This window comes from Melanostigma gelatinosum, assembly GCF_949748355.1.
Source record: "Melanostigma gelatinosum genome assembly, chromosome: 8".
NCBI classification, from domain to species: Eukaryota; Metazoa; Chordata; class Actinopteri; order Perciformes; family Zoarcidae; genus Melanostigma; species Melanostigma gelatinosum.
In genome coordinates this window covers 12,896,476-12,911,150 of record NC_136641.1, presented here as the reverse complement: position 1 = coordinate 12,911,150, position 14,675 = coordinate 12,896,476, and the positions used below count along the sequence as shown (strand labels likewise).

Below are 14,675 nucleotides of genomic sequence, written 5' to 3'. Positions count from 1 at the left end.
AGTATGGTATATTTTAATAAACGTGTAATCTCCTCCTACCAAACCTTTTTTTTTTTCTCCAAGTGTTGTGCTCCCTTCATTTGAATAGAGGCAGTAGAGGCTCCACCCCAAGAGAGTTGAAAGGCTAGAAGACCACAAAGATGGAAAAGGCCAGCCCACTGAGGGAGGGAGAAAAAAACTGCTCCGGTTCCTCTGCCATAATTTCCTATCAGCCTATTCAGACAACATCACCAGCAGCTTGGTCTGTGCATGTGTGTGTGTGTGTGTGTGTATGGGGGCAAAGTAGAGAGCGAGAGAGCGGCAGAGAGGGAGAGCGACAGAGAGACAGCGACAGAGAGAGAGCGACAGAGCGAGAGCGACAGAGCGAGAGAGAGAGCAGTGAAGGGGGAGGCTCTGTATTCTTTCACCTACCCCCCGTCAAACCACAGGAAGGAGGGGCCAGACCCTAAGCTGCCAATCAAGTCCGATCATGGCAGCCGGCATTATCTCAGCAACAAACTATTGACAGATTACATGTCAAGGAGTTTAGTGCATGATTGAAGGAAGCCTTTTTTTTTATCTAGTTACTTTTCCGCTTTATTTCCCCCTCCACCAACCAACCATTCGAATGACTTTCTGACAGAGTTGAGTCATATTATGAAAGTTACATGTCTGAGAGGATTTAACTTCGACTTCCCTGAATATGGTGAGTACTCTTCTTCTTTTTCTATCTTTGCCAGATATGTTTTATTAGCTGACAGTTAAAGGTGTGCCTTTATCTCCAACTGAACACACAGCGAGGGGAAGTTGTTCATGATTAAACTATGTGCCAGAGCATACGTATACCCAAGTGTTGCGACACCCTTATTTATAGCTCTTTGACAGTGCCTAAAGGTGACTGCAATATCAAATGTGATTGCCCGGTTTCCCAGCATAGGACTCAGGACGCCGTGTTACATGCAGTGCACATGAGAAGAAAGTTCACAAAGCCAGTTTCATTTTCTCTTGTCAAGAGTCTATTTCTCTTCTAGGACATGAGACCAGCAGCAGAAACTCACTGTCAGGCTCTTCTTTTCCTTCATCCTTGTTTTCCTGCTTGTTTAGTCGCCTCAGTTAATTACATGTTTTTCAATGAGCCAGTATTGGTACTGTAGAAATACAGGTATAGGTTTTACCCACAAAGGCACTGGCAATGCCATTCGAGTACGTAGAATGGCCTAAGGGTTTGTTACCAAGGGGACAAAGCAAACAAACTGTTGTGTTGCTCTTGCTGTCACACATGTAAAGGGAACATGAGCAGGGCTAACACCTTTTCCAGGTACTTCTTGTTAGCTTGCACGCAGCACATTTGGCAAATGTTACATTAAAATGTAAACAGTCTGATAAATCCAAATGCAGTACATGTTCGGTAAAATTACAACAAAACACTACATTTATTTAAAATGTTTCATCAGATTGTTTTCATTGATTAGTATTTTTGTGCAAATGCACCTGTGGGGCGGATCATTTTAAATAACCGTCAGTCACTCTGTGCGTACTTTTGAGAGGATGAACGTGTCCTGCTGTAACTGGATTGCACCTTATACTCATAAGCGTCACTCTACTCGCCACTTCACTGGTAGTCAGGGTTTTGTATGCGTTTTAAAATAAGTCATATTTCACGCTCACATTTAGTTCTGTCTGTATTTGCGTGTGCTCTGTGTGCGTGTTCTCTGTTTGCATGCACTGAGTGGTGTCTTCCTTTTATACGTGTGTGTGTATTAATAGCCCCTCTGTATTTCATTATTTGCACTACAGATAAATACAACTGCTCAATAACTAAACTTTTTAGAGACAGTCTGGGTTCTTTTTGACTTCGATGAATCTTATCTGCCCTATTTTTGAAACGCTTTACTTTAAACTCAGACGGTATATAAATATTTTCTAAAGGTTGTGGGCACATTTTTGAGGAGGCTGTTGCTTTTAAAATGAGTTTAAAATGAGAATCTGTGTTTTAAATTACAGAAAGGATGCTTCGAAAAAAATATTCATGTCGAGAATTATGCTGTCGTTTATTTGAGGTGTTTTCAGATTTTTAGAAGAAAAAAAAATCTGTAATTCAAACTTCAGCCAAACAGGTTTTGCTCCAGGCTGTTCATTTCAATACGTGTGCTGGTTATGTACTCGCTCTCTATCTTATTTGAATCCTCTTGACAATTATTTATTCTCTCACTCTTGACACCACATAGGCTCTTCTGCTCTTTACCTTGCATGTAACAGCATTGTTGAAAAAATAAAACCCAATCTGAAGATAGTTTCCAATTAAATAAAACTCTTAGAGACTGTAGAGCAGACCACTGTGACCACAGGCGTTCACAAACACATTCGTGAGACAGACACGCAGGCTTGGGTGTTATGTCAGGTGATTTAAGGTGCCCTGCATTATAGTTTGAAATAACAACAAACAAGTAAAACTGCAATGGTGACACCCTAATTTCAAAGTTTTCGTCAGCTCGGAAAATGTTTTTCCAGCCTCATATGACTCATAACGTTGATTGCCTTCTCCCTCACTGAGTTGTCTCATTAACCCTTTGTGGCCCTCTCCATCTTTTACGGCCTTCCACAAAACCAGGATGAAATGAGGGAGAAAAACAAGCCCAGTTCTGAAGGCCTTCAATAACCTTTTATCACAATTTAGCAATAACCTGAATCAATTTGATGTCTTAAGCAATAAAATATGCTGTTGCACTCCTATTTCGGCTGCTCCTTGGATGACAGTAAATTTACATTTTTTAATTAAACTAGCCGGAATTTTTATTAGGGGGCTGGGCTATGCTAATGGGAATGTTGTGTACAGCAGATTAACAGAGTTTTGAAATAAATTTAACAGGGAGACATTCGGAGGAAAAAAAAATGCGAGTCATTGTCTTTAACCTCTTTCATGCCGATTTCTCCTGGGGGATCCTTGTATTCTAAGGAGCCTTGTCAGGGAAGAGTGCTTCTCAGCAACGAGGTGATTAGTATCGCCTTGTCAACCGAGGAAAAACTCTCACATTCTCCAGATTTATTTTTTATGTACCTTGTTCAAATGACACCAAAATATAAGATTTTTTGTTCTCACTTACATACGCATGTTGAATATACTGACGCAATTCACATCGCTCTCTTTAAAGAGTATAAATTGAGTGTTTAAAAGGAAATGTTAATATTCATGTGATGTTGTTTTTATTATTCAAATGTCAAAAATAGACATTTTATTGCAATATTTGAAAAAACGATATTTAAAACAATATCTCTCCAATCGAGTCTTGTAGTTTACCTGGCTTAAATTATTCCCTTTCTCTCTTTAAATTTATTTTTCTGATTTCACACCACATCCCGACAAGAACTATTAAATGAGTGTCAAATACAGTAGTTAATGGCAGTGTATATGTTTGTGTAGTTTTATGGTCCGCTCTCAGTATTTGATTGATGTTGCGCGAGGCTGTGTGTGTTATGCCTGGTTTTAGCAGAGTGGCAGGGGGAGAGAAGGGGGAATATAGACAGCAGACAAGAGGAGGGAGGTGTGTGTGTGTGTGTGTGCGCGTGTGTGTGTGTGTGCGCATGTGTGTGTTGGGGGGTAGACAGAAAGAGAGGGACAGCTGAGTCCTGGTTGAGCATGTGCCCAGTCATCAGACACAAGCCACCCAACACCATAATTACCTTAACGCCCGTCTTTTAATACCCAAATCACACCAACTGGCTTTTTTTTTCTTATTTGTTTTTTTTACCGGCAGAAAGATGAAACATTAGAGATCAAGCAATCAAATGAACTCCAGATGCACGTGAGCTGCCATGCATCTTGCCGCAGTAGCCAAAGTGTTCAGGGCTACTTGATATGGGCCAGGAGCGAGGCAAGTGGCATCACCACCCCCTTTCTTCAATCCTGTGCACTCATGCAGTGGCCAGCACCTAATTAAAACCTCAAAGCTCCCCGTCACCAATCTGGAGTAATGGCCTAATTAATACTCGGTGAAGAAATATTCCAGAATGATAAACAGGTTGCACCTTGGGTCTTCATTGCCTTTATTATCTAAAATGTAACGGGCCAAGTTTTTATTATCACAGATAATGCATGTTTGTTAAACTACACTACTTAAAAAAAGGGGAAATGAGAACAGTGAAGTATCCTTTTTAATTATACTATCTTAAAATGGATGGCAGTGAATTGTAAATTGTCATTAATTAGAAAAAAAGGTTTTAACTATGTATTATTTTCTGGAAATTCTTTTCTTCTTTTTCCCCCATATTTCTGTCGAAATTGTCTCAGCCGAAAATAAATCCTGATGTTAATCTCACAGCCGAATATGCCGTGTCATGTATTCTTGTGAGAGTCGAGAGAAAAGCTTCCGTTAACTTTTTTTTTCCTCCCCGACCCAATTTCCTAATCTTACATATGAAATTATAATTTCATGCAAAGTAAGGGGCAAGAATAATCTCTAGTTCGTTGATATGCTAGATTAGAGGGGGAAACGGGGAGAATGAAGAGGTAATTAGCAGAGTGGAAGACTTTGGTGCATTTGTCTGAAAGCATGGTCTCCACTGGCCATGAATGAATTTGCATGCTTAGTTTATCAAAGCACAGTTATTTGGCCAGCTGAAAGAGAGATTAAGCCAGCGCAAAATGTGGTGACTAATCCTTTTAAATGTGGCGGGGGGGTCTTTCAAGGTGTGAACCAGTCCGTGCGTAGGTATATGGAATGTGACAAACCACAACTTTCATACAACTGAATGTGTGGAAAAGGAAGCAGCAGATGCGGGGTTAACTATTTAATGACAAGGACAGTGATTGACACGGGTAATAAATTGATAGTTTATCTCCTGACCCTCTTATCTCTGGAACAAATACAGCAGGTGGGGTCAGCCTTGATATGATGACGGAAACAGTTTGTGTGGTCCAACATCAGTGCTGTACTTTTCATTTTTTTAATTTTTATTAATCTATATGTTGGTGAGTTTAGTTAATCATACATGTAAGGGAAAAGCTTAAAAGATGAGAAGAGTAGGGGTTGAGCTAAATCTGTCTTCTCACTTCACTGCTGTTTTTTCCCTCTTAGTTTCAATTCTCTATCAGCCTTTCTTTGACAGGATTAAGGTGGCTGTTGTACCGACTGTGGCTTTATTTTTGATGGGAGGAAAGAAGAAAAAAAAAAAATCAGCACAAACAAACACAGAAGCTCTTTTTTTTCTGTCACCTTCACTGTGTGCAGGAAAATGTTTGCTCTGCCGAGTTACAGAGCCAATAGCCCTGTCCTCGTCTGTAATTGACTGCAAACAGGAACGTAGTGACGTTTAAACACTGCCCTCCTCTCTCTCCTGTGTGTCACACACACACACACACACACACACACACGCACAGTCCCCCGACCCGGCACCCCTCAGCCTCAGGTCCCCCTTCTGCCGTGTGTTTTTTCATGTGACATTCTATTCACTTGGGTCAGTAGCAGGCAGCACCAGCAATAATTACTGTCTGTACATGATAAATCTGAAGCCCAGCTGTTCATTTCTGTCACCGCCAACAGAGACAGAAAGATAGCGAAGAGCAGGGAGCGAGGGGGAAAGAGAGAGGCAGAGCCCAGTTTGCCGGATTTCTTTCCTCTTTTTTTTTACTTGGTAACTTGATAGGATTACATGGTTCCAGAGCCCACACCTGTTAAGAGGCTGTTAGCAGAACAGTTGGCAGTCCCATAACCGCAGCTTAGCCTTTTTATTCTCCCGCTGCTGTCCATTTTGTATCCCCTTTTTAGGATTTCACCCCGCATGTATGACGAGAGTCTGTGTCTCTCTGGGCTCCTGCCTCAGTCAGGGGTGAGGGGCGGGTCGGGGGGGGGGGCGCTCCTTGTGACACGTGAGCAGTGTGTGTTTGATGTTAGGGAGCGTAGCCTAAGCGCCTGTGTGTGTGTGGGAGGCCGGGTCGGCTGACATCTCTTTTTCCCCTCCCTCTCCTGAGACATGTCTGCCATCAGCTGTGCTTCCCTCTCCGACCTCAGTCACACCGGAGCCACCCCCCGGAACAACATATATACCAGTAACACGACAGCAAAGAGAGAAAGAATTCAATTTGGTTTGTTCGGGGACAGGTGTTGGCAGGGACATAAAATGCCCAAATACAGGTTAAACCTGACGATTCTAATGATTAAGGGATAGGTTGAGAACATTTCTGCGTATTTTAGGAGTGCCAAAGCCCTGTTGTCAATTAGAAATACTTTTGGAAGGAGTGGAGAAATGAGTAATGCATCAAATTTTTTGCTTGTTTTCTCTTGTTCGGCTGTTATTAAAGTGAAAAACAGCCCTGAATATTGTCTGAAGACCGAGAAATACTGTGTAGGAGACAGTTTGCGGGGGGGGGGGGAATCGGTGACAGTCGTCAGACTCAGAAAATCGCATTACAGTAGGTTGTGTTGTGCCTTGGTGCAACGTGTCTCACTGCCTTATTTGGCATTCAGCAGCAACCCAGCTCTTTGGCTTCGTCACTTTCGATGGGCTCTCAGCACCTGTTCCTCCTATTGTGCCGGAATTTTCTATATTTGGCCAGAAGTTGAAACCCTCTCGATTGGTGTGTAGGACGATGTTTCTAACAGTTAGAAATTAACTCGGTATTCTCCTTTATCTTTCGGTTTTTTTTAAAGCTGTTGCTCGGTTGATGAATATGACAAATATACGATTCAACTTGGGAGGACGACCAAACATTTCTCACCAGGGCTTCTAAATGTCACGTCGTCGCTTGCATGTTATTGACACGTTGCGTTGCCAGGCGGGCAATTTATCTCGCTTCTGAAGCACAGGAGAAATAAAAAAAGAGCAAAGTTAATAGATATCTCAGGCTAACTTTTAATTGTTCTGATATGTAATCGCTGAATGACAATAAAAAAGGAGCAGGGCCACTTTAAAAGCTTTATCTCTCCTGCTCTGTGCCCAAAGTGTCATGTCCATAACAGCACCACCTGATCTACAGAGTAAAATAACCGCTAAGGCTTATTGTTTGGACAATATTGGAGCCCCCCCCCCCCCCCCTTCCATCCCCACCTCCCCCACCCCCCTGCTCCCCCCGCTGCTCCTCTCCCCTCTCCCTTGATTCATTTCACCCACTGTCCTCGGCTGCTGGAAAATGGCGTTAATTTTTTTATTACCTGTTTGACTCTCCAGCCTTATTACTGTAGCCCCTTAATGTTCTCTGTAACCGTGGAAACCAGATGAATAAATGTCCGCCAAAGAAAATGAGATGATTAAACAGGTCACCCTTGCAAAACAAATTCGCTTGGTCGAGCGCAATTTGTGTACCAAGCGGCTGTCTTAACAGTTTGCTAACAAGGGGATTGTTTGCCAGACTAACTGACAGAGAGGGGAGGGGGGGAAATGAAGATATCTGGGCAAAAGGATATGATTGAAGAGATAATATTTTAGATCACCGCGCTATTTGTCTCGTCTCTTTATTCTTCATAGCAATGTGTTGTTTGCATGAGATTTAAAGTGCTACCTTGCTTCTTTTTTTTGAATATTCTTTGAATAATGGAGAAAGACATAGTTATAAACGTTCTCTTCCGGTGTACTGCGTATTTTTTCCGAGCATTACACGAGTAACAATTAGGTTTAAAGCAGCTATCCATAATATTGTCAGAGGCATTTGGGTCTGTGATCATCCGCAAGTGCAGTCGCAAATAGAATTTTCCTCATTTATGTGGCGACCAATGATTACTGCTAATTGTCCTTGAGGCCATCTGTATAGGATGGCTCGTCCTCGATTGGTGTTGGAACGGTACCGGTCATGGATTTACAAGTCCAATAATAATACTTAGCTCCTCCAACCTTCATAGTCAGCGCAAAACAGTTCATATTCATAACTGCAGCAATAAATATGAAGGAGGTTTTTTGTTTTTTTCTCAAATGAAACAGGAGCCTGAACAGCATCCTGGTTTTAAAGTGTCACTGGGCTGCTTTCCCATGATGTCTCCGCCCTTCCCTTCCTTGTCCAACTGTACTGTTCGCATACAGTACGACTTGTTTTGAGCAAAGCTCTCTGACGGCCCGTATGAAACGTCTGGCGTTTTCATCTGGGAAAATAAGAGACTTGGTGGGGCAGATTTAGCCATGTAACGATAGGGCAAACATGCAGACTGGGATTAGAATCAGGCCTGTGTTGCCATTCTGACCACAGATCATAAATGTCGGGGACACGGCGGTGGTGTTGTTTATGGAAGGATGCTACGCTGCGCCACTCAAGGGTGTTGCCTGTTTGCATTGATGCGCCACCACCACTTACCCGCCGCTTGCTTTAAAACAACTTCCGCATCCCACTCAGCCCAGCCATTTTGTCCCGTTACCAGAGCAGATCCCAAACGTTCACCACAGCTTTAGCTTAGACTTTAAAAGAAGGGGGGGTTGTGGCTCAAAGCGGGGCCGTGGCTTCTTTAAGTCGTTTGTGGGACAGAATATGGCGAGCCAGAGGTTTTCCACTGGTAGAGGTGGTATTTCATCCCAATACAGGGACACTACAGCTCAAAACTGAAAAGCACTTATGCATTATTGATGTTTTAATTTGTGCAAATGCCCAAGTCTTTGTTAAGTGATTATAGTGCTAGGGAGATAACAGGGGAGGTACTTCTCTATGAAACAAGAGCTTTCTTGCTGGCCGCACTGGGAAGCCATTGGACTAAATCTAACAAGTCAACGCTTCTACTCAGCTCCGTGCGAGAGAGAGAGAGACAGAGAGGGAGAGAGCAAGAGAGAGAGGGAGGGAGAGAGAGAGAGAGAGAGGCGGGGGTTGGGGGTGGAGGGGTGAAGAGAGTTGGCTCAAAAATATCAACGTGTCTAAGATAAGAAAAAATTCAGCCGTTGATCTTTTGTCCTTATTTCAGCTACACCTCTCCCGTTTATGATGTTGGGTTTATAGGTCTTTTACATCCCTTATCAAAAATGATTTGATGTAAATACAATGGAACTGACCTGAAAAGCCCTATGTGTACATACTCCTCGTGGCACACTAGAAACTGACCTTGGGAGAAGAATGCAAAGTTATTACGCTTGCAAAACAAGCCAATAAAATAATACACCGTTGAAAGGAAGGAGTTTGGGTAAATACAAAAGAAGAAAAGAGAAGCACTTTCTTTCCCTGCAATGATTAACTCAGAACAAAGGTTATCGAGGATGACATTTTTTTTTTTAACTCTGCAATTTATGTAATTGCCTGCTATAGCTACCTTGACAGATAAACAGTGACGTAAGAGAAGGTTGAAAATTTCCCCTGGAAAACAAACATACCTGTATATGCACACTATGGGCTGAGCTACAGGGATTTTGTTCCATATCCTATTTGATCCGATCTCTCCAACTACGTCTCAGATCAATGCCACCAGAGCATAACAACCTGCGTTTCCTCTATTGTGCCCGTTTGGTGCCCGTGATGATTGTCCAAGCTCGGCCTCATCTCCGCTGCTCCCACACCTGCAGCTGTTCACACAGCCTGCCTTCCTCCAGCACCCGATGCATGTAGAACCTGTAAATGATGCTGTATTCATTGAGCTCAAACTGCATTATTATGGGCTCTATCAGTGTCAACCCACGAGATAAGTGTCTTAGTTTTGCCTTTGGTTTCGGTATTAGTCATTCTCTTTTGTTCAGTGCCTTTATTCTTTGGGAAAATCTGCTTGAGTATAGAACCAGGCTTTGCCTTCTGCTTTGAGGTCCCTGGTGGAGGTAAAACACGAGAGCATGCGCGTGGGCGTGCGCGCGCGTGCGCACACACACACACACACACACACACACTAGGCTCTCAGGCTTCCCCAAGCATTTACTGCTTTATTAAGCTGTCTCATGAACCCACCAGCAGAACATGAGAATACAGGAAAAAAAGAAAAGCCCATATTACTTAGATGATTTGATGTCATTTGTGGACTACAAAACACTAGGCTTTATTGTGTGCGCAGGGAGAAAGAGCGAGAGCAGAGAAAAAAAGGAGTTGGCTTAGAAATTCAGAATTTCAATTAGCGTACGTAATCTGAACCTGCCGGCTTTGATAGAGGCTTTTTTTTTTTTTTTTAAACTAAGAATACAGCAGCACTTGTAAAACATTAATTAAGCAGACTTGTTTTTTTAAAGGATGGAGTAAAGTGTGCTCTATGCAGTCCTTTTCACTGAACAAAAGACAGTTACCTCACACAGAGAAACGCTTCACCCAAACCAGTCGGAAAAAGAGAGCAATTTAAATTGGAGGAAAACACAAAAGACAAAAAAACATACAAGCCATTGAGAGTAATGTTCCAAAGGAGATGATATCATGCGAGAGCACAGCCTTTTGCTGAAGAATAGAAATGTATCCCTGCCTCAGTGAAACCCAAGCTCGGAGCAGGAAAACGAGCCCCTATTTTAATGACTTTCTACCTGACAGATGACTTTAGACCGCCTTTTGGATCACATTGCTCTGACTTTGTCTCTTACATCATCAAACCATTGATTATTAATAGTTTATATGAATTGTTAATTAATTGGTAATATGAGTTATGATGGCAATATCCACCTAAACTTAAAAAGATTACCGTTTGGTCCGTTTTATAAAACTAAAAAGTCTAAAAGGTGTGCTGTTTTCCACGGTGAGGGTTTGTGGTGAAGCCTGTTTGCGGTAAGTCTGTTTGTGCTGAATTGGGGCCTGAGCCCTGTTGAAATGGTTAGCGTGGCTACATGATACTGAAGCTGAAATGCATGCGCTAAACAATACTGGTTAGCGTTAAAGGGGATTTCAGTTCATTCACACACACACTTTGGTTTTATTTTCCATGAATGTTTCACGATAAAAAACAACAACGCAGGTTATTCCCTATCGATCATTTGCCAAGTTCAGAAGCACATAATGGCAAAGGTTCTAAAACAAACATGTTAAAGGGGATTTTCTTTTCACGTGTTATGAGACATAAGTGTTTTTATGGGTTCCATTTCCTAGAAAATACAATAGAAAAAGACTCCCTGTCCCACATTTGCACACGGTGTTGTATATGCATTTTCCACAGACTATTGTAAATCCTCATGCAGTGGGTGATGAGTACACATACAGATGATACATTAAAACTGCCATAACTCGCACACCCAGCAAAGCTAAAAATCAATTGGAATGGATAGTTAAGCTGGACCCTAAAAATCAATGAGCAATTCATGTCCTTGATCACAGAGTGTCATTCCTCTCAATGTTAGAGGCTGATGAGGGCTGAGCACACGCATATACTCACATTCAGCACAAATATACTGGAAAACACACTGATGTATTTTAATTCACTTCTATTTTCTCGATATCTCATCTTATATCAAAGGTATTCAGTGTAAACAGAGTACTGTCCGTTTTACTGTATGTTTTTAGTTTTGACGACTAAATGAATGTACAACGTTTCAATCAAAACGTGTGGAGTCAATGTTAAAAGTGGGTGAGGGTATTTCATCAGGGCCAGCTGGTTGATGCAACATTGTCGTCAATCTAAAATAGCATGGAGTCAAATTCCAAAGCTGGTGTTGTTGTTTTTAGACCATGTAAAATGCTGCAATTCAACGACATTGTAAAACCAAGCCTGGAAAATAGAGATGACCTTATAGCCATTACATGGTGGGGGCACAGACGCACTCAAACACACCAACACTCACACACACACACACACTCAGTCACACACACACACACACACGCACACGCACAGTGGGCTTTCATGTAGTATGAAGCCAGTAAGGTTAGCCAAATGAATAGGAGGAAAATTCTGTGTTTCAAAATAGCAATTTTGCCCTTATTAATGCCATTAGTGTAACAGTCATAATGGATCAAATCAACGGATGACCGAAGCAACTCCTCTGTCTCCGCGCTATGACGGGATCATGTCGGGAACAATTTGGGCATTTTGTGTTGATGAGTGAAGTTGGAGTGTCGTAGTATCCTGCAAACTGCCCCTAAATTATGCCGAAAGTTCCTCTCTTTATCTATTTCTCTTTTTTGACTTTGTTCTCCTTCCAGCCTCTGCTCTTTGTAAACATTTTATTCATCATTTTTACGTTCTTTGAACATTCAGTCGCTCGTTGCCACCCTTCATGTCGGCCAGCTATCAGTAGAAGTGACCCTTTCGTTAGGAGCTACTGTATTTTTAACCCAGATTTAGATAATGGCACTGTGACAGTCATCTTTGCTCCTGGGCTATTCGCTGCTTTGAGGCAGTTCATGTCACTCACACTTTGTATCTCCTCGTTACCAATTATAGCGACACTGACCGATTCAAAACAATGCTTCAACAGAAATGATGTCTTTGCGATGTCTTCAATTTTGAATCTTAATTTCTATTCTCTGAACCTTTTCCACGAACCGTGTTCTCCTTCTTTGTCCACAGAGACTGTGTTTCATTAGTTATGAGTTAGCAGCAGTTGCTTGGCCTTAACAGGTGGCCATCTTTTACGGTCTGGTAACATTTGAAAGGGTCATTCAGCCCACGAGCTAAATACTTCAGATTTGGGGAGAGGAGAGGGCCTTCGAAACAGTTGTCACCTGTCAGGAGGAGCAGAGAGTCAGGAGGACCGGTGAAACACTGGCTCGTCCCCTCGTCGAGGTGAGAATTTTCCAGCAGCTGTCACTTGGCCTCTTTACCCCGTGTTTTTTTTGGACGGGTGTTTTTTTTTCCTTCTCTCTCTTCATTTGCAATAAAGCAGAAATGAATGTTTGTGGCAACTGGAGGGGGAGGGCAGACTCCAGTGCTGTGCCCCGTCACTCACAATCTCGCCCGTGTGTGTCCTCCTCTGGAAGGGTTACATGTCTCATCAGCCGCCTATCATGAGACGCACGAGAGACGAGCGTACCGGCAGAGGCTTCTTTCTTGTGATTCGACTGCTTAAAAGGCTCCGGTGGGTTTCTTTTAACGTCTGGTGTCACAAAACTCTTTCCGTTTGGCCGTCTGTAGTCGCAAAATGGTGTTTCGCTTGCTTCTGCTCTGGCTCTCCTCGACGGCACTACCCTTCTCTCTCCCGTTCCCTCTTCCTTTCTCCGTCTCCCTCACTCCCCCTTTCTCCCCCCCCCTCCTCAATCCATCTGCATCATGTCGATCTGTCAGACTGCCAGTGTCTGTTCCAATTAGATTCCACTTAATACACGTAACCTCGATTAACACGCAATCAAGCCCAGATAAATCACGTCCTTTAAGTCCCCCCCCCCCCCCTGCCTCTCCTGTGTTGCTTTGCATCACTCAGTTTCTCCCAACAAGCTTTTCTTCGCCACAGTCGTTGGTCACAAATCCCACTTTGACTGCACGAGCAGGTTAACTTAGCAAATGTCCTCCGTGGTGACATTTTTGCTGCGGAGACGGGTGCTTTTCACCTCTAACCAAACGCTGTCTCTCTTAGTTCGGTCTCACTTCTGTTCCCACAAATGTGGAGTTACTCTTGTGTTTCCAGTAGACTCTTGTTGGTGCCCTTCTCTCCCCTGAAGATGAAGGTGTCTTAATTACATCTTTGGTTAAAAAGCTACAAAAGACACCCTGGGCTTTCTCTACATTGCGGGAAGCTTTGTACTCTATTGTCTCAATGACCTTTTTAGCTAGCGGACAATTGGTTTGACTAGATTACAAATTAAGACACAGCACCAGGCACTTAGAAAGCAAGTCTGTTAGGCAGCAGTTATATTACTACCAGCCTGTGAAAGCCACTGGGCCATACATTTTAAGCATCACATAAATGGCCACAAAGTCAGGCATCACATGCACATTGTTCCGTATCTATAAAATATAAAAGTTGCATTTGCTTTAATGATATCTTGATATGCCGTAGTTCCTCTTCGTCAGTGGCAGGAAGGGGAAAACACACAAAGCCACTACAGAGCTTAGGATTCAGGGCCGATTATAATTCTTTAAACAAAGTTAATAATTTACACTGTTTATGCTAATAGGAGGAAAGAGGACTGTTGAATTACCAAACAGCGAAAACCTCTAAAAATACAAACCAAATGAAAACAACCTGGGGCACTGAAAAAGCACACACAGCACTCTCGGGGTCTTCTTTTATTAATCGCAGCTAAAAGTGCTAACATTGACATGTTGAACAGATTAGCCTCTTTAATAACGGGGCGGGTCAACATGCCTGCCGCTGCTGATCCATGAGGATGGCCTGTCGGGAGGCGGATAGCCAGTGTGTTTCATATCCTGACCCCTGCCTCTATTGGGCTCGCCCCTGCACTAAAGATGCACTGAATTTGAGCCTGTGCACTCACCAGATGAAGAATGTAGTATTATTCTTCTTCTTCTATCACTCGCAGTAGACTTTTTCCTCACATTCATGCAGCGTTATCGCAGTGTCCGACTGCGTGGTTACGGTTTTTTGTAGCCGTGCTGTGTTCAAAAGTGGAAGCTGTGGCAGTTAAGAGATCTGGCTTTGTTTCACACAGCGACAGCTTGTGTCATACACGCTCAGGCTGCCGCTGAACAGCATTAATGGTTTTAAATATCTCAATGCTAGTTGGAGCTGACACGGCTTGCCGGTGTGCAGTGTGTAAATAGGGCTTGGATTTAAAATAAATTAAGCAATGAGAAAGGCTCACGTTGATCCATTTCTTATCTCCTCTGCTGCCTTGTCAGCCTTTCAAATGGTGTGGACAAGTTGAGGGACAAGCAGTCCTCATTCACTGTTTCTGGCATATAAAAAGATCCTGTTATTAGTACTACATATTGAACAATGGT

General features: G+C 42.7%; 1 protein-coding gene across 4 annotated transcripts in view; it reads left to right on the top strand.

The window, feature by feature from the left end:
• The window catches only part of casz1 (castor zinc finger 1), a 172,084-nt gene that overhangs the window by 95,932 nt on the left and 61,477 nt on the right, over positions 1-14,675 (top strand). For 2 of the 4 annotated variants that reach the window (XM_079273629.1, XM_079273628.1), the window contains exon 4: positions 623-685. The exons of the other annotated variants lie outside the window; for them this stretch is intronic. In XM_079273629.1, the coding sequence (XP_079129755.1) occupies positions 637-685 (49 nt within the window). In that variant the 5' untranslated portion in view covers positions 623-636. The remainder of the gene's footprint in view (positions 1-622; positions 686-14,675) is intronic. 4 annotated transcript variants of the gene reach the window in all.